Genomic DNA, 20,053 nt, shown 5'->3' on the forward strand with positions numbered 1-20,053 from the left:
TTGTAAAGTCAGAATTTTTCACACTTCATTAAGCTGTGCCAATCTATCCGGATGCATGTATGATTGGTTGGACAATATACTCACAATTGAATGAATTTCAGACTCTTGAGTGCCTCTGACACTGGAGGAGGAACCATGTCTTTAATGAAAGTCGATTGCTCATGATCATTTAGCAAATTCATTCATGTCGCACATCGAGTTTGATCTCTTTAAAAGACACAAAACCACAACGCACTAAAAGTTATAGATCTATTGTGTTATTTATTACCATTTTTGAAGCACCACTGCCATTTTGTCTGGGATTACGGTCCATCCACAGCACGATGAGATGATAAGGCAGCAAGCTACAAGGCTAAAGTTCCCCTTTAAAATAGGAACTTTTGATCAGCTCCTACTCCATGAGTGATGCTGCGTCAGGTGACTAAAATTGTTTTTAAACAGTTCTGTGGTCATTTTCTCCTCACTGGGCCAAGGATGTTTTAAACGTTTTTTTGTGTGTTTTTTTTTGTTTTTTATATAAATAACTGCTACAGCAGGTGAACGGGTGCAGCACCGCAATAAAAGGCACTTGGGTAAATGTTGATCCATAAAATTATGTTACAAAGTATAGATTGAGTCTACACTAACAAAGTGTAAATAATATTTGAGATGAGACATATTAATGTACAGGATAAATATTATGCTCAAACAGGAATAGTCTGCTGGTTCCTAAAGGAGGGCACAGGAAGTCCATGTTGATTTGGGTTACCACGACAGTTCAGACGACTTGAGTTTGGTCTCACTTCTGTTTCTACTTCCCCCCTCTATGATAATTTGTAGTGAATGAAGTGAATCTACAGGTCACCACAGCACAGGGAAGTCGACTTTTGTGAAGCCAGGGTCTCTGCGTAGCTCCCAGTACGAGTTGTTGCTCACCCACGTGTCATTCTCCGACTTCCTGTTAACACAATGAAAGCAGTTTTAGATATTTTCTCGATACATTCTGTGAGTATACAGCGAACCCCCGCTATTCATGGACATATGTAAACATCTGTAGTGATTTGCCGCTATATAAATAAAACTGAATTGAATATTCGTGGGGGATAAGGACCGAGCCCTGACGCAAACAGCGAAAATCCGTAATTCTCGTGCACCCTAAAAAGGTTTACCGCAATGTAATTGCCTGCCACAAGATGGAGGCAATGGACTACTTTTGTCTCACTGAAAATCTAACACACACACTGTCGTCAGCAACACAAGTGGTGTGATGTTGGTGCGTGTTGTGATATGAATCAAGTTTTTGTTGGTTTGATGTTCGTTCTTTGCAAACAGTCCCGTGGTCCCGCTAGTATGAATATTTTAAGACAAGCAGCGAGCAGAAGCTAGCGAGGGTGACCTTTATGCAAATCCACAAACATCTTATTTTCGCACTCTCGGATGAGCGCAGACTTTTGAAGACTGTCACCTTGTTGGGCGGACATTTCGCTATTCCGCAGAGCATAACAGTCTTTTGTAAATTGGCCAATTGAAAGACGAGATGCCAAAAAAACATGATTAGTGAGTCGGGGACTTCAAGGTTGAAATGTCAATGAGGAGTAGTGACGTCGACTTGTTGACTAATCAGTTCGACCACGAGCAAATAACTGAGGATAGCCCCCCCCCACCCCCCAAAAAAATCCACAAATAAGAAGATTAGCAAACACCAAACTGCAAATCTGCAGGGGTTCACGGTTTATAAAAATGTTATAAATTACAGTATGTGGCCACTATAATGTTGTGGCGTGTTGTTGAGATATCGTGAGAAGATTGTGGTGTGTATTCAAACTATCCACAACATACATTATTAAAATTTGCACATCACTGTAGTTGATAATATTCTGCTGGCTTAACCATAATTGGTTATGCTGTAGCTTTTTATTCATGTTAACAGAATTGAATGCAACACACGTCAAATAGCAGTAAGCATGTAGTAATTTTGCATTTTGTGATTTTATTCCCATCTGTGCCTTAAAAGGATGAGTGAAGCAGAGCAAACTAGTGATATTTAAAAATATTCTGCTCCCCTGTTTCTCCAGCTCAAAACAAACCATGTAAAGAGTGCACTGCTATGTTAATATTAATTCATAATAATAATAACTTAGTAATGTATATTGTGCCTTTCGAGGGACCCTAGTGTGCTTAACACCAAGTCATGGGGGGGATTACATTTTATCTATACACTAAGTGTGTGTGATGTGTATTCATGTTAACGAACGTATGCTTTGGTGAACAGATGAGTGCTTGAGAAGTTAACAGACACAGTATCTGAGACACAGTAGCCCGTGTATATGTTATCTCATGGTCATGTGGGAGAAAAAAGACACACGTGCACTCGTCTGATTGTGTATCCAAACACACAAGTACAGTGGCAGCATACTTGAAGAAGCGTGGCTGGTGGGTCATGTTGTTATCCTCCAGCACTTTCCTCCTCTCTCTCTGAAGCTGCTCTATCCTCTGCTTCTGTTCCTCAGCTCCTTCCAGATTTCCCTCCTCCAAGAGCCTGGACAAAGAGGTCAAAAAAAGTTAACTCAATGTGGTGCAAGACTGCAGCACTGTGCAGCTTGTTTATTTCTTTGTGTTAGACATTCCATGTCCAAAACTCTAATTTGAAATGGTATCAGGCAGCATTATATCCAAAAATGTAAAAAGTATTAGAAAGGTAAATGAACAGATGTCAACCTCTGGTCCAGCCTGAAGCGTGTATCTGTCGGGGGCAGCAGGGGTCTTATGGTGGGATCCAACTCGTTTAACTCCACTGCAAACGTAGTGAAACCGTAGTACAGATCCTGGTCCACTGGCATGGGATCTACACAGACATATCAGCATATACTGTTAAAGTTCAAGTAACCTTTCCTTGTTGTAAAACAGCCCTTCACTCACTTGCTCTCCAAATGCATGTGGCAGAAGGCGGGTCTCCTTGGAAAATGGACTCGTGCCACTTTCCAAAAATGGAGTGCACAACTTTTCCATTGCAGTCGGTCACCACGCCCTCGATCTCGTTGACAGAAGAACTCCATGATTTTGCCTGAAAAAGATTAAAAAGGACAATAAAATGTAAGAAGAAAGTACCATCACTACTAGCACTTTACTGTTGTAAAGTTACATGTTAACCCATGGAAGGATTCTATTTCCTTCTGCCGGATAGTAAATGTTTTAATTTTATGTTTTTAAAAATCCCTTCTTTGGTCAACAGATGGTGCTGTGCGCTTGACAGTGTTACTGTACAAGCGCGTTACAATCTGGGGCTAATAAAGGGAAGAAAAGTGACGTCAGTTCTAAATAGTGAAGTCTCAAATAGCAATTTCAATTTGCAGCATTAAAGTAGTGGGGCCCAAATGTGATATTTTCCCTCCAAATCTCTGGTGATGCCCTTTATTACAATTCTGTATTGTAGTTGAAGAAACTTTTTACAAAAAGGAAATGCAGTGATGAATAAAATCCATCCATCCATTTTCAACACCGCTTATCCTGGTTAGGGTCGCGGGGCGCTGGACCCTATCCCAGCAGACTTCGGGCGAAAAGGCGGACTACAACCTGAACTGGTCGCCAGTCAGTCGCAGGGCACATATAGACACGGACAACCATTCGCACCCACATTCACACCCAATATGAATAAAACAGTTTTGTTTTTAATAAACAGTTACCTTACAAAGAGATTAACCAGTGCATAATGATAGGAGGTAAATAACTAAATAATCTGTACCATCCAAGGTTATTTTAGTAAACGCAAACCAACGAAATACCTAAAACTAAAATTGAAAAAAAAAACGTATCCGTAAACAAAGTAAAATAAAAACGAGCAAAACAAAAAAAGTTACCTAAAACGGCATTTTAAGTTTGCAAAACTAACTCAAACTAGCTATTATTATATATAAAAAAAGGTCCTTCGTTTTTGTCTGTCAATTAAATTCATACATGAGCTTTCGGCGTTGCTTTTAAATGTATTTATTTCGTATAAATACATAGATACAGAACGGATACGTACAAAGGTCAAACAATCCTTTGGGAATTGTAGTTCACTTACTATATGTTGCCTAGAAGTGACATCATCGGCGGCCAGCGCTGTCGTATTGACGGCTCGTCAATACTACAAGCGCACGTTTGGGCGCGAAGGTAGCTTTTACCTCCGACCTGTTTGTGTTGCTAATGGAAACAGCTAAGTCAGCTACCGACTAGCTAGCGCATTCACGGACCCTGCACGTCGGTTATTGGTCTTTTGGGGAAAATTCAGAGAAACAGACAACTGCCAAGAGTCTCAAAATGCTGCTGTCTCCCGCCACGAAAGGGAGATCTGAAAGCAGACAAGGAGTTTGCCTCGCTGACACAGCAGGTGATACAACAACAGCACATTTTCACAGCACGACTTCAGCAACAGCAAGAAAACTTGGAAAGCTTTGTCAGAATGATTATGGATTTAAAAAAAAATTAATAAAACAAACAGACTGGATGCACTTTCACTGGAAAAAAAAACAACAAACCTTCTCTAAAAACTAATTTAAACTAACTGAATATGAAAAAGAAAAGTCAAAACGAAATAAAAACTAACTATAATGGAAAATCCCAAATTATTATAACCCTGGTACCATCTGACCTTGACAAATGTGACTTTACACTCGCAAGTGTCACTGTTGACATTTTTGATGGTCATCTCTCCGTAGTGTTCAATCCAACGCTGCCCGCTGAGGATATTATGGATGCAGGATGTCACTTTGTTCCATTCATAATGGTCCCCAAACCTACCAAATACATACAATTACCGTGTCAAAGTTCTGCATTTGATCAAGTTAAATCAATAGAATTTCTCTGTACACTGGACACCATGATGGTTTACCTCTATGTAGAAAAAATGAGAGTGTTTATCACACAAAATGTAAAGAACTAAAGGACTTACGAAGGCAGTGTTACATTGGTCGTACCAACTGGAACTATTTCCATGGATTTGCCCCAGAATTTATTTTTCAACCGAACATCTAAAAAAGGAAGGGAACACAATTTGTCATAGTTCTAATTAAATCACATTTTAAGAAGCTATAGAGTAATGTCTTTATAGAATAAACATAACCACTAGTAACACAAATTTTAAACATAACTTTAACTATCAATGTGATTTCACCACACACAAAAACAGGTTCTTCATGCTCACCTTGCCAAAAAGAAAAGTTCTTTGAATCCGAGTGACATACTGACACAGGTGGGTGATGGCTCACCTGGCAAAATAAGACACGGGAAAGAAATTACTGAGATTAAAAATAGTTATTTACTATACTGAACAACCTTTGTGAGGTGGTTGCAGTCAAATACAATGCGTCATAAAACAGGAAGAGGGTGCCGTTGGTCCTCTTAAGAATAACTACACCGAGGCAAAGCTTTCAATGGCGTCACCATCTTACCGATCACTTAAAATTATTGTTGCATTGTTGAGATAATGACAAAGCGACACTAATACGACAATCCAAAGTCATACCCAAATGTTAATATTTCCATGCAATGTGGTTGTGTCACCTGTGCCAAACATACCTGTTCACCTATAAACCTGAAGCCCTTGTCAGGTCTGTCACACTCGTACGTTTCTCCTAAGACCGGATTGAAAGGTTTGCTTCCAGCTCGATAGTAAGAAGAAGTGTACGCAGTTATCGCAAAAGTAGCAACATACACCTATGTAGAAAAACAAAGACAGCAGATGGAAGAAGGGTTGGCTAAAACCTTACTTTTCACATTCCAAGTGTAAAAGATCTCCCTTCTCACCATGCGCTGGTAAGGGTTGGAGGTCTTGTTGGCCGTTTCCAGCAGCTCGCTGTACTCCAGCTCCTCGCACAGCCTCTGCAGGGTGTTGAGTGGCTCGTTGAGCTGGACTGGCATGGCCACCTTGGACAAGTCCTTACCAATGTTGTTCCTTAGGATGTTCCACAGACTCACGCTGGAGGGGGGACTGGGAGATGGTAGCGTGGTGCGGCGGCGAACCACAGACCCAACACTGCTCACTGCAAGAGAAGGCGTTGGAAATGAAAGTAAACCGAGTGCCAAATTGGCTCCACTTTAAAATGTCTATTTGTAAGGTAACATTTGATCATAGATCAGAGCAGACTTCCCTTTCTCAAATTAGTTCACCCAGAATACAGCCCAGTTTTTTCTTTTTTACAGCATCTTCAGTAGACAATGATGATCCGACTTCACAGATTTGTTCCATATTGTTTGCATTAACACTTCTCAGTGTTCACAGTGTTCAACAGTCATTAAATATTCATCAATGCTATCATTCTGAAAACAAACATTCGAGGACCAGTCATTCTCGGGATGGATGCAGAAAAGCCTGTCATTTCTTTAACAGAATCAAAGGGTTCTGTATGCCTTTGATGACATGGCTTGATCCATACATACTCTACAGTGTGCGTGTGTGTATCATGTACCCGAATTGTGTCTCTCACTGCCCCCTCCGTTGCTACAGGTATCCACGGAAATGCTGTCGCTCACGTCACTGATGTACGAGTCATCGTCAGACAGCTGGAGATACACAAGCAATGGGGAAAGCTCAGCAAGCAACCAGAATGAACATAAACACAACAAATTAATAGTTCCTGAGGTCAGAAACCTTTCTACAAGTAATACTGTGTGACAAACATCAGACTATTAACCCACTAATGTTTGAGTTATTAACCCTTTTAATGAGGTAAGAAGTGATTTGTCTGACCTCTGCACTCCAAGAATCAACATAGTTTAAATTTATGAAGTGATGTGTTTACATACTTTACATCATCAGTCCCCTACATGGTGCACACTATAGTTATTTTTTACCCACCTTGTTAAATTATTATCTATTGTGCGCAATCATTAACCTGATCAGTGTCTCAGAAGAAGGAAAAAAAAATAAAAATAATTTAAAAAAAACAACTTCCATTATTTCTGTGAAAGTTGATGGTGAGAATTTTTTTTTCTAAGCTTGTTTGGTTGCAAGAGAAATAAAGAAAACCCCATAAAAAGCCAAATTCTTTTGAATAATGTCCTTGCCATTAGCTTTTTCTATAAGTGAAAGAAATCATTTGATTATAATTGGAAGGAAAAAATAAATAAAAATCCAAAATATTTTAAGACCATATCGCCCAGCCTTGTGTGAGATTGAAGAGACCAGTATTAAGAGAAAAGGGCTTATGAAGTCGATCATGCATCACCTCATTCTCAGAGGAGGACGAAGAGAGGAGGTACTCCTGCGCATCGTAGAATTCTGATATCGACTCAGGGATTGATGCTCTGCTCTCATTTGATGCCTGGTGGACCAAAGAATGGCCTTCTTCTGGACATTCCTGGGTGGAAAGTCGGTGGAGAGAATTATTACAGGCAGCGTTTATTGTGTAATCACATAGGCGCATGTGTTCAGATGTAGCGTGTCACTCACTGAGCCATAGGCGGTCTTTAAGGCCGTGACCTGCATTGGTTGGGGAGGTTGCATTTCAATGGTGTGCCTTAATTGTTCCCTTTCTGCTAACAGGGAACTATATGCTGATTTCAGCGTGCTGTGGACTGGAGAGAAAGAAACAAACATAGCACAGTGTTATTAAAACCACACACACGGAGGAAAACATTTTTAGAAACTCTTTTGTCATAAGCAGACTCACTGTTGTTAGCTAGACTGTTGAAATTCTCTTGCATACGAGAAACCTCGATGGGAGAATCTGGAGATACAGGACATACATCTTGGCTGTTGGCCTCCATAGATGGGAGATTGGGATTGGAGGCATTGTTTTGAGGCATCTTAATGGCCAGATGAAGAAGAAAAATATATGCCATTATGAACTTCAGTCCTCCCGATAGGATAGTCAGCATTAGGCAACAAAATACAATGTACCTGTGTGGTTACTTTACAATTTTTGCTATTCTTGGATCGCCATTTCTTTGTCCTCTTCTCTTTCTTTGAGATATCTGAAGTAGATGTCTGTGGTAGCACAAGATATTGATATTTGTAGTCAATCTGACTGACATAATCTCATATTTGTCATTTTAATGCTAGTTATACAGTTGTTACACAAAGAGTATACTTAGTATGTTTACTTGTAGTGCGCTGATGGATGGGGCAGAGTATGTACGATGCATGACCTCCATACTCCTTAGCAGCAGGTTGAGTTCTAGTAGGAAGGATTCACACTCCTCCAGGTCTAGGTAAACAACAACATTTCCATCACCATTATCAAATTAGAAAAACAATTTGAAATGAAACAGTTATGAGTAAAGAAAGTAAACCGATTGCATTTAAAAAGACTTCGGTGGAACCTCAGCTCACAATATTTTTGGACAAACGTGTGGATTCATGAACTATGCTTCAGATTGCAAACAGTCACAGAATCCATGGGGAAGGCTCAGCTGTGCGTTTTCTCACACAGCCTGGACATTGTACGGTCTGTCTGTCACATATAGATATGCATTATTATTTTTTTTGCTCTAAATTATCACTCTGTTGGGTGAAGTGAAAAGAACAAGTGGTTGTGCTATAAGGAAGCCCTGAAAAGTCGGTGTTCCTGCAGCGGCCGAGCTCTATTCGTTCTAAAGGGAAACATTGCTCAGTGTCGTGAAAAGAGATTCGGAACAAGTTAAGTGTGTGTCCTGAGGTTTCACTACCCCCCCCCCCCCCCCCCCCCTCGGATTCCCTGTGGCATTTAAGTGCCAAAGCCGAGTTGAGGAAAACAAACCTTTGGAGCACTTGTTCATGTCCTCTGAGGAGTGCAGCCAAGAACTGACCTTGGCCTGATGGATCGACGTCTGCTTTGGGAGAGAAGCCCTCTGTGTGAGAGAGACATAAAACATAACCTCAAATGACTTTGACCCTTTGCACTATTTCCACACAAAGTACAAAGACCGTTTTTTTCTCCAAATCAGTAGTGCTGAGACAACTTACCTTCCTTATGGAGTCACTGAGGGAGGGCGAGGAAAAGGTGTGAGCGTGGTAGTGGTGAGTGTGTGGATAAGAGGAAATCTCATTTTGCCGAAACACACGATGATGACGCAGCTTTGAGACCCACTCCTCAAACAGCTCGGGAGACTTCATCTGGGTGCCACAAAGAGAGTAACAAACAAGTAGTGAATTGAGTAACTGTGTGTCATAAGTGGCCCACTTATGATTTATGATGAGTCTTATCATCCAAGGTGAGTTACCTTTAGGTGATAGATGTTGTCCTCTGTGTCCAGGTCAATGCACATGGTTGACTTCTTTATTGCCATGACGGAGAGGCCAACATCAATGCAACCATGAAGCTTCCCCTTCCTCAGCTGTAAATGTAACAAAGTGTTAGTATGTGTGTTAGCATGCAAAAACTACAACAACAGGCTAATGGCACTCTTAAGGAGAAACTTACATCTGTGCCGTGCTTTGCGTACTTCAGGATGCCTTTGTCCAACACAAAATATCTCTAAAAAGTGAAACACAACAGTAATGGTGATATTTTTTCACAAAAGGGCATTTTGTGGAATGTAGGTTTACCTGCGTTGTAAAACATTAAGACATAATGAAAGACAGCACAACATGCTGACAGTGTGGAATTTTGTACCTATAAAAAGATTTCCTTTGACCTTATTGTAAAACCACAGCTTACAAGGACACCAGCTCAAAGTGAGTACTTTCGGCCTCTATACCAGATAACTGAATTCAATGAAAGAAACATCCATGATATTATAAGTCAGTGTTTACCATTTAGTGGAGGAGCATTTAATTTTTCTGTCTGTCATTACACGTCGCTGGCATAGAGGAACAGCGGTATATATTTGGCAGGAAATAAATATTTTTAGGACCTATTAAGTGAAACTGCCCGCGACCCTAGTGAGGAGAAGCGGCTCAGAAAATGGATGGATAATTTCCAGAGGCACACCCTGATGAGATTTCACAGCTCAATTAAGGTGCTGGGTCACAGTGGTTGGAAATCACTGACTCGTAAGGTAGCAGTTTTCAGGTATTCACGAGAGCAGACAAAAAGAGGAGTGGAAGAGGAAGAGGATTAGCCAGGGTGACGATTAAGGAAGAAACTAGCCAGAGACATTTCAAGACGGCAAGTGAGATGACGGTGACTTTCCAAGGGGTAATTGTGACCAAACTGATTTGCTGTATCAACAACCATTTCATGTGACACGCTGTGTTGACACCCACATGATGACTTAAATTCCTTGAGTTTGATTCCTTCCTTCCTTCCTTCTGTGACTGAGCTCATACCTCAATTTACTCATATATCAAATAAATTTTCCCCATTAAACTGAATTGAACATAATCAAACATTAAAGAATATAAAGAAATAAACTGGTTTTATGAAGTGTAATCCAGCTGAAAGTCACGCACACAGTAGTAGAAGAGAGTATTCATGTCCCTTTAAGGGGGCGTGGGCTAGTTAGTGACATCAGAAACTCTGACTCCAGTTCTGCTTGACAACTGTTAACATCGGCACCATGCTACAGGCAAGTGTTTTTATTTTGTATTTGTGTGTCTTGCTGTTTGTCCCATTCAATAAACAGCTGAAAGTAGATTGGTGAGTGTGGCTTTGTTTTTTTATAAACACTTCACTCGAGTGGTGACATAGGTTGTAAATCAAATTTCGTCCATCCATCCATCCATCCATTTTCTGAGCGGCTTCTCCTCACTAGGGTCGCGGGCGTGCTGGAGCCTATCCCAGCTGTCATCGGGCAGGAGGCGGGGTACACCCTGAACTGGTTGCCAGACAATCGCAGGGCACATAGAAGCAAACAACCATTCGCACTCACAGTCATGCCTACGGGCAATTTAGAGTCTCCAATTAATGCATATTTTTGGGATGTGGGAGGAAACCGGAGTGCCCGGAGAAAACCCATGCAGGCACGGGGAGAACATGCAAACTCCACACAGGCGGGGCCGGGGATTGAACCCGGGTCCTCAGAACTGTGAGGCTGAAGCTCTAACCAGTCGTCCACCGTGCCGCCTCAAATTTGATCTTGCAACACAAAGCAAAAAAGATCAACTGAACGACGGTTCGTAACAAAAAAAACTTGTTGGGGCACTTGTAAGTCAAGGTACCACTGTAAGTAGACCCCCACATACAGTACTCACGGTTCAGCACCCACAGATTCACCTGTTGGCGTATTTTTTCATTTTTTTCCCTTTTTTTTTGGGGGGGGGGGGGGGCAATCCTGAAAATGCTTATAAACGCTTCAAATGTATCCTCGCTTATTGTAATTTTTTTGTTATTTAAAAATGGGCACCAATTATCCACGGATTTTCGTTGTTCGTGGTCCGGCCAAGTCCCTATCCCCGCGGGTCCAAAAAGACTGACACGGCGGCCTCCAAATGCACTGTGGTGACTTTGTGGGTGACAGCTTCCAATCCAGTCTGATGAGGAGCTCACCTTGTGCCATCCCTTCATGGGCCACTTTCTCCTCTTTAACAGGAAACCCTGCTGTGGCTCAGGCTGTTGCATGATGGCAGGACCCCCCCTGAGCCCCTCAACGATTTCCCAACTATCCTGTAGGGAAACCAGAAAAAAAAAATAGCATGTTAGACCAGAACATTGAGAACTCATGCAAACTTATGATGCTGACCAAAGGAAAAATTTCACCTGGTTACTATCTTGCTTCGAAGACCCACTACTGTCACTGTGAGTTGGCGATGGTGATGTCATCTTTGTCGTCAACCCCTTTTTGTGTGTGAAGACCGGTGCGGGAGATCACAGTGGAGCAGCCGAGAGCAGCACTCTGAATTTTGAAGGTCATGCAACGGCAGTCAGTGCTGCCAACACAGGTTAAGAGAAAGTCAATGTCAGAGCAGTACACAAAGGTTACGCTCCTTTTATTATGACGACATCATCTGCACATGCAACCAGAAATATTAAAACACAGGAAGTTGTCGTGTGATATCCCTATTAAAAAATGACTTCCTTTAAAGCGGCTATGGCTCTCCTGTATGGAGTTTACATGTTCTCCCCGTGTTTCTTAGATTAATCAAAGACTCTAAATTGTCCTCAAATGTGAATGTCAGAATAAATGGTTAGAAACACAGACGGGTGAAAGGGTGACGTTCTTGTTGGGGATAATAACTTGGTTCTGTTTAACTCATGTTTACACCAGATGAGCGGAGAACATCAGCTTCTCACTGTGATGTAACAGACATTCCACGCCTTGCCACACATGCCCCAACAGGGCAGTGTTTGTTCACGCTTTTGTTGCAGTGCCATGAGCGTTTCCTAGCCACGCCCCATGTGCGCCTGATACCGTGAAGTGAATGTGGAGACCAGCACAACGGAATGCAGCCCAAAATGGCTGACAGGGAGTGTTCTTGGTTTTGTACACGTGTAGAGTTCATTTAAAAAGGTGCAGCTCAATACACCCTCTGCAAAGAGTCTAATGGTTTAAATGAGTGTGTGCTATTTGGGCAGTATCTCGGGGCCTCCCTTATGGCCAGTGCCGTGCCCAGGGGGTGAGTCATCGACAGGAAAGAATGTGCTTTGATACACCAGAGCAAGAGAGTCTCAAAGCATACCAACTCCACTCTGGGGCTTAGACGCAAAACACAGATATCATACAAACAATACACTTGAACAGCCTAATTTAGCTCAAAGAAGTTCTCACACTCATTTACGGTATGCTTGGCTGGCATCATCAGCGGCCAGTAAAAGCAGACCATTGTATAACTCGTTCCACCCTATTTTCCCTTTCAAAAAACCTAGCACTCAGCAGCAACATTTAGCTTCCCCATGGACATTATAAAATTATATTTACTCAATTTTGCAAGCTTCAAAACTTCTACTACTCTCAGACATGAAATACAATAGTAACTACAATTTGAAACGGTAATATACTAACCATCTGAAATTTTATCATTGGTTACCAGTAACCTGCAAAAACTGCTTAATCCCCAAATGAGTCAATCATTAATGACACAATAGCTTGTACATGATCTGTTAAAGGTGCAAAGAGGTTATGTCATCAGGGAAGTCACCAGGCCGGCATGAGGGAAGGAAGGTGTCAAGGTGAAGCAAAATGATGGTGGTGTTTTTCTAAAATGCGAGAAAGGGAGGAACAGTCAATGCAACTGTGGCCTTGACTGAATGACAATGACAGTGATCACTGTATGGTAGGCAGCACTTTTCACGTAATTGCTCATCATATATGCACGGACTTGACGTTTTATTTTGGAAAATATTAAATGCATTAAAATGCATCCGCTCTACAGAGAATGTCTCTTGTGTCTTATACAGTATATTAATACTGCAAATATGTACAGGTTGAGTTATCAACAAAATTTCTCTCAGACACTGAAAGTGCATTTTAAGTTATTAGTGGTTGCTGCTTTTAAATAGCACCATTATAAACACACACAAAAACTCCTTCAGCAGGTCCTTATGTCTGTTTGAGCTCAGCGCTGCCACAGGCATATGACAACACTATTTACCCCCAAAAATTCACTATGATGTTTACACAGCAAAGATTCATTATGGTGTTCACCAGCTTCCAAGACAGGATAAACCAAGTTGAGGCCTGAGGAAACGTCAGACTGGATTTTCCAGTCATGGTCAAGACAGACACAAACAGACGTTGAGTCACAACTAATACTGTCGATCGGCCTTTGAGCATTTATTTGATATCCTTGATATCCAGCTTAAGGTTCATGTACTAGTATGCTCTTTGTCCTCAGTAGTAGGACAACTGTGGCATACAAGTAGGACAACTACATGTCACTCGTGAGGCAAAACTGTGCTAATGGTTAACAAGGGCTGCAACTATCAAATCTTTTTAGAATTGTGTATTCTTTGGATTATGCCAGCGATTAATCAGTTAAAAAATAAATTGTGCAATATTAAACACAATAACATGCATTTACAATTTTTCTCCACTTGGAGTCAGCATCCTCACATACTATAATATCTATGACTTTAATAGGCGGGGCCTGGCCTGGTGAGTGATGTGGGCGTCAGCGAATGAGAGTGTAGAGTTGGCTGGCTGTTAACTGGCTAATCCGTTAGCCAGTCAGCACTTTGAGTGACTTGGTGGGAGTTGTGGCCACCGGCAGCTCGTGTATAAATGCGCTTATTACAAGTTTTTCTTTTTTTTTTTTTTTTACTGTTTGTTCAATAAAGAAATTGAAAGTGCACTAGCGGCTGTGTCTATCCTTGACCATGTAGGGGGTATTACAATATGTTCTAACTAGCAATGGTAGGCTATATTAACTTAGCGAACATTGATACGTTACATTGTGTTGCCAATTGTAGATGTGAAATCTTTCCTTCTGGCCTGCCGCCATCGTGCCAATTTATTTCTACAATGAGTGATGCATGCGACTGCAGTAACATTAGTCAGTGTGGAAGAATTATCCAGGCAAAACTTCGAGGCAGAGATTTCGCTTTGACCTTTTTTCTAATCAAATTATTCGACCCCTATGCTAACTAGTCGAATTGTACAATTTCACAAGTGGTACTAGTAGCATGCAGTTGTTAACTAGTACAGTTTTGCCTCGGTAGTAAGATGTAGCTGTCCTACTAGTAGGCCAAAGTTATCCAACAACACGAGCGTGCATGGACCTAAACTGGACATCAAAGATCTCACAAAAAGTCGTTTGAGCACTTATTCACAGACATAGCCCATTACCTTTTATTATATTATTATATATTTATATAATACATAATTCAGCACACTAGTAGGATATCAAATAAATGCCCCAACTGTTTGCCATAAAGCCTGACTGCTATCAACCCAACAGGTCGCATAGCTGCATGTCCACGGCGCATTAGCATCGAAATGGACCATCTGTGACTTTCCACCAGAATCTTCCGGCAAAGCTTCTTTGCAGAATTATCCAGTGAAAACTGTACATGATCCCCTGATTATCGGACTGTAAGAGTAAGTTGCTGCAAACACTGACAATATTATCAACCACCCAAATTGTGTGACAAAATATAGCAGCTGGTCTGTGGAAAACTTATGGTAGCAGCAGCATTTAGCACCCCTTACGCGACCTCTGACACTACGTCCACTGTGTGTAGCGCTGAGCGGGCATATTTTTGAAAACATGCTTGATTCCAATGTAATGCCTGTGATGGTTGAATGCAGGCATCAATAGCCTGCAATCGTGTGTAGACCATGTCATTTAAGATAACTTTCATACTTTACATTAAGACCTGTTGATATGGGAACAAAGCAGACTTTTCATCCAGTTTGGTTGCTCTTCGTGTTCTTTGTAATAACACTACGTAAACACAAAAGTCAAGCAATTGGCTTGACCGAAGCGGGGCACACCGTACGTACACTGCAACAATAAGCATAAGGAATGACAACTAAGCAGTGTGTTGCCTGTTATATTAGTTAAGGCGGAGTGTGGTGTGTTTAACAGCTTTCAAGTGGGTTTGTAGTGTAGAGAGTTACACACCAATAAATGAGTTCAGAATCAACTAATCACATTCAAAGTCATGATAAATGGGAGTCTGTACACACCTGCCACCATTTAAAGTGCCTCTGATTAACCCCAAATGAAGTTCACATGTTCAGGTAGGCTTTTCCAATTAAATTTTCTTTATGCTTTCTAGCAGTAGCCTGAAGGTTTTGTCCTAACAAATACTGGCCCGACTTGTGAGTCAGACCAATGTTTTGCAAATACTTTTGCTTGTTCTCCAACAAATGATTGATTAATTACACCACATATATTGTGATAGAGCCTTTATTCAAGTTTGAGTACCTTTTAAGTTTTATAGTACTATTACATTTGTTTGGATAGTAATTCCAGTCAGACTAGATTTTTTTTTTAAATTTATTTATTTTTATTTATTTTATTTTTTTAAATGGGATTATCTCATTTGTGTATTACTGTATTTTAACTACGAGAAGCGCTTAGTGAGTCTTCCCTGTAAAAAAAAATAAAATAATGTTATCTAAATTACATTTACCGACCGTTTTCGTTAAACCCCCATGACATTAAAAAACATATAGTACTCTATATGAAGACCTGATCTGTTTTGATAAAAACAAGTACAATTCAAGGCCACACAGCAGATACAAATGCGAAAGTAACAAGTACTGTGACAATAATAACAATTTGAAATAAAGTAAATTAAAAAAAATCTTAAATTTAAATGAAATTAATTCTAAACAGCAATTGTAGACAGGAGACAACGTCGACTACCTAAATCGCCAATAAACGATCTGAATGGAAACCAACTCCACAGGTGTCCAATTTGAAACCATAGCTGTTGAGTTCCCACAGCCAGCTGCCAACGCAGCACTTCCTCAGGAAGAAAGAGTCCAATACTTGCTACGTTGCCGTCGAACCACAACCGGTGCGAACAAGGTAACGACTTCATTAATTCCCCGTTTGAAGGCGGTGCTGCTTTCAGGCACTGTTGGCCACCAAATGTCACGACAGTCTTATTAGCCATTCTATCGAAACATTTCTTTTTACTCCTCCGCCAATTTCATGACTGCAGCGCGGCGCTATACAACACAAGGGTTGACATTAATATGTTGATATTTACCTGAGATTGTAATGTTAGTGGGAAGAAAAGCTTCGGCTTCCGCGGTGAAAACAACCGCGTCGCATCCTGACGGCAGAGAGGTGAAATACTACCTGTCCGAGAAGTCCTTCCTCTTCCTCGCCTCATTGCTCGAACACTGGAGAAAGGGGCGGGGTTTGAGCCCTTGTTTGGTTGAGTGGCGCTTCCGTTAGCCAATCACGAGCGGGAATTAACACACGGGGGTGGAGGTGGGGGGGGGGGGGGGGGAGGGGGTTGGCGGTGACTGACGATGGCTTCGCACTTTTTAAAATGGATCATTAGAATGACGTGGACAGAAATGCAAATTGCCGGCGGCGGTGATAAGGGTGAGGCGTTTAGAAGGACAAAAAAAGTAACCATAATCTATGCCATATGATAAACAGGAAGATAAACATGATAAACATGAAGCAGAGGTGGCAAAAGTACTCAAATGCTGTACTTAAGTAGAAGTACAGACACTTGTGTAAAAACAGACTGGGAAAAAAGCAGAGGTAGCCTACTGCTTCAACTCCTTTAAATTCAAAGTAAAAAAGTACTAACTCTAAAATGCACCTAAGCAAAAAAAAAAGGAAAAATGATTTTTTTACTGTCAGTCAGTAAGTAAAAGAAAAAGGTTGTCCGAAAAATAAATACTCAAGCTAAGTCTAGATACCTGAAACATCTACTTATCAAACTGTTTGTACTTTGATGCTTTCTACCACAGGCATTAAGAGACTATTTCTCTTAGTACAAACACTGCACTAATCCAATCCATCAACAATCACTTCACATGATTGGATAACCTGCTGGTTTTAAATGCTGTGATTGTGTGGTATGATTCTGTGAGAAAAATGTCTTTGTTTACATGGCTGTGCAGTTATGTAACAGATTGCATGGACAGTCTCTTCTTGTAAAACATGGTTATAACCCACATTCGAGTGAAAAAAATGTCTGTTTGCAGTGTACGGAACAAGCAAATGGGGGTGAAGTGTTTCTGAGCAGTACACCTCTATTTTCCTTGCAATGTTTGCCATCACCTTCCTGCCTTCAGGTTTTGTTTATCCAACAAAACAAATTTCCCCCTTTGCATGAGCACAAGGCTTGTCCTTCCTGCTTGAGAATTAACATAGAAAGGAAGGGGAACATTTGAGAGAGTTGCTTGTTTGCAGAAACTTGTGGAGATTACATGGCAGAAGCTATTTGGAATTTGAAGTCGTGCGTTTGACGTTTGCATTGGCGCTCGTTACATTGTGCAGGTATACCTCATGTTGTTGACGGTGAATGTTTGCGGACTGCGAATTTGCACTGGTGAAGGTGAAGAGAGAAAAGTTTCAGGAAACATTTCATTAAAAAAAAAAAAGCATTTCCGTGTCACCAAACAAAATGCATGCCACACACCCATGGCATGCTTTTGGCACTGTTATCCACTTTGAACCACACCTGTCCCACAATCACATACAATACAATAGAGCCCAATGGAGTAAACCCACAGTGACTTTCAAACACTTTAACATGATGCAATTTAAAAAGCGAAAGAAGAGACAGAGTGGGTCATAAATAAACTAACACAACGAAAGCTGATTCCAGAATAGCTATTTATATTCCCTATATCACATTTCTGTCTCAAACACAGCTCTGACATGCTAGATTGTTCTTTGACAGTATACATACAAGAAATGCATATCAATGTTGCTTGCCTTGAGCTGGGAAAAGTTCTCCAAGTAAGCACAGGTTTTCTGTTCATTGCATGACATAATCTATTTGTTTTATTCGTACAAAGATAAGTGACCAACATGTTGTTGGCATACTGTATGGTAATGTAGACAACATGTGACCTCTTTTTTTTCTTTCTTTTGGAGTGAGGTTCTTACAAAGTTAAAGTGGTGTACACACCAACACACATCCCCCGTTATTATTAACTGAGAGACCTGACACATGAAAAGAAATGAAAAAAATTCAAGTGTGTGTGCTTACTGCTCTTGTATTGTGTGTGTGTGTGTGTGTGTGTGTGTGTGTGTGTGTGTGTGTGTGTGTGGTGTTCTCGAAATGACCAACACACATACAATATATCCCCTACACCTGGCTGTTGTAGTACCAAGAGTGACCTGTGAGAGGCAGAATAGTGCCACAGGGCATCCAGACTGGCAGAAAAAAACTAATAAGTATTAGTAATATCATTTATATTATTATTAGTTGTAGTATTAATAGTTGTAATAGCAGTAAGGAAAGCATTTGTGCAGTTATTTGATATCTTACTAGTGCACTGAATTGTCAGTGTACTCTACTAGTACGCACTTTGTCTTCACCTGTAAGACAATTGGTTGCGATTAAAAGGGTTTAGGAAGGTTTAGAGTGTGGTAGTGAAAGTAGTATATAACTAAAGTTGTACAGTGATGTTGGCCTTCGTTGCAATGCCATTTTGTAACTGCAGAGGGCGATGTTTAACACAATCTGTGCATCCCAGAAGAATACAAGCTGTAAATCAGTTGTCTCAGCTTTCTTTAAATGGAATCCAAAGAACACGGTTTTTGTTCTCTATAATCTGTTTGGAATGGGGAGAGACTAACATACAAAAATTCAGATTATAATGTGCATTTTGTCACAGGTTGTATCCACACTCACACTCCAGCTGTGACCCAATGGTTAAGATCATCGCCTGCCACCGTGGGGGACCTTGGTTCAAAAAACCCCGACTGGACCATCCGCCAACATCCCCCGGACTCATGGCTGTGGTGTCCTTGAGCAAGACACTGATACCCTGAAATGCTCCCCGGGCGCTTCAGCTGCCCCCTACTCCAGTGTGTTCCACTAACATGTGTATGGGTTAAATGCAGAGAACAAATTTTGTGTGCATGCATGCATGTTCATGACAATAAAAGATGATTCTTCTTCTTCATCCAAGTTATCAATAGGCTTGTGTTCCCAGGTCAGAGTAGCTCTACCTTTTTAAGATCTGAATGCTAATTCTCTGAGTCATTATGTGATTCAGTCTGATTATGTGCAGTTTCTTCAATCTTCAGTCCATCAAAGGCTTGTTCTTACTCATTTTCGTTTCCAACACCCCCCTCCTTTTTTCTCATCTTGCCCCCCTCAACACTCGCCACCCGTTCAACTGGGCAATTGTGTGCTGTAATGATTTCCAGATGTAGAAGTGCGTCTTCTGTTCTGTTCTGTACTTAGCTCTTGTAGCTCTGCTGCCGCCTCATCTTTCCCTCCTCAACAGGAGGTTAAGCAAGGTGGTGACTGGAGCTGAACGGATTGGAAAAAATGAAATGCATTGCTCATGTTGCATTGGTGTGTTTTCATGAAACTTTTTTTGTTCTTTTGTTATACATATTCTATTGTGTGTCGTCCCCCCCCCCCCCCCCCCCCCCCCGGGCCCCCCATGACATCCCTCTGCTCTGTAATGAAAGCCAGCTGGAAAGCAATGGGAAGATGGAGGTTTTGCACTTTCCTGCCCAGGTGTCCTTCCCACGCTTCCTCTGTCTTTATACATGTTTGATTAAATGACATCAACACTATGCGGACAAAAATCAGAAAAAAATATTAAGCAGTGGTTGGACTAGGCCTCCTTGAAT

At 41.1% G+C, this 20,053-nt stretch overlaps 1 protein-coding gene and 1 long non-coding RNA gene across 2 annotated transcripts; one reads left to right on the forward strand and one right to left on the reverse strand.

Moving 5' to 3' along the window:
* Nucleotides 1–103: 103 nt before the first annotated feature.
* Nucleotides 104–16,635, reverse strand: LOC133470805 (oxysterol-binding protein-related protein 3-like). Its single transcript, XM_061759642.1, has 22 exons — nucleotides 16,479–16,635; nucleotides 11,577–11,746; nucleotides 11,367–11,483; nucleotides 9,360–9,413; nucleotides 9,160–9,273; nucleotides 8,903–9,052; nucleotides 8,697–8,787; nucleotides 8,062–8,165; nucleotides 7,859–7,945; nucleotides 7,629–7,764; nucleotides 7,409–7,533; nucleotides 7,185–7,316; nucleotides 6,426–6,519; nucleotides 5,764–5,999; nucleotides 5,536–5,673; nucleotides 5,162–5,225; nucleotides 4,910–4,988; nucleotides 4,610–4,754; nucleotides 2,899–3,043; nucleotides 2,698–2,824; nucleotides 2,396–2,518; nucleotides 104–937 (listed from the first exon to the last, which is right to left on the reverse strand). Exons 2-22 carry the CDS (start codon nucleotides 11,637–11,639, stop codon nucleotides 841–843), a joined length of 2,421 nt encoding a protein of 806 aa, XP_061615626.1. The 5' UTR covers nucleotides 11,640–11,746; nucleotides 16,479–16,635; the 3' UTR covers nucleotides 104–840.
* On the forward strand, nucleotides 16,184–19,371 carry LOC133470807 (uncharacterized). Its single transcript, XR_009786075.1, has 2 exons — nucleotides 16,184–16,294; nucleotides 19,081–19,371. It is a non-coding gene; the product is annotated as an uncharacterized LOC133470807 (long non-coding RNA).
* Nucleotides 19,372–20,053: the final 682 nt, after the last annotated feature.

Source organism: Phyllopteryx taeniolatus, chromosome 21 (assembly GCF_024500385.1).
Source record: "Phyllopteryx taeniolatus isolate TA_2022b chromosome 21, UOR_Ptae_1.2, whole genome shotgun sequence".
Classification (NCBI taxonomy): domain Eukaryota; kingdom Metazoa; phylum Chordata; class Actinopteri; order Syngnathiformes; family Syngnathidae; genus Phyllopteryx; species Phyllopteryx taeniolatus.

Coding starts and splice junctions, on each gene's coding strand:
- LOC133470805 (XM_061759642.1), bottom strand. CDS start 11,639: ATGACATCACCATCGCCAACTCACAGTGACAGTAGTGGGTCTTCGAAG. Junction 6,520..7,184: donor CGTCCTCCTCTGAGAATGAG/GTGATGCATGAT, acceptor GTGTATCTCCAG/CTGTCTGACGATGACTCGTA. Junction 5,226..5,535: donor TCAGGTTTATAGGTGAACAG/GTATGTTTGGCA, acceptor TTATTTTGCCAG/GTGAGCCATCACCCACCTGT.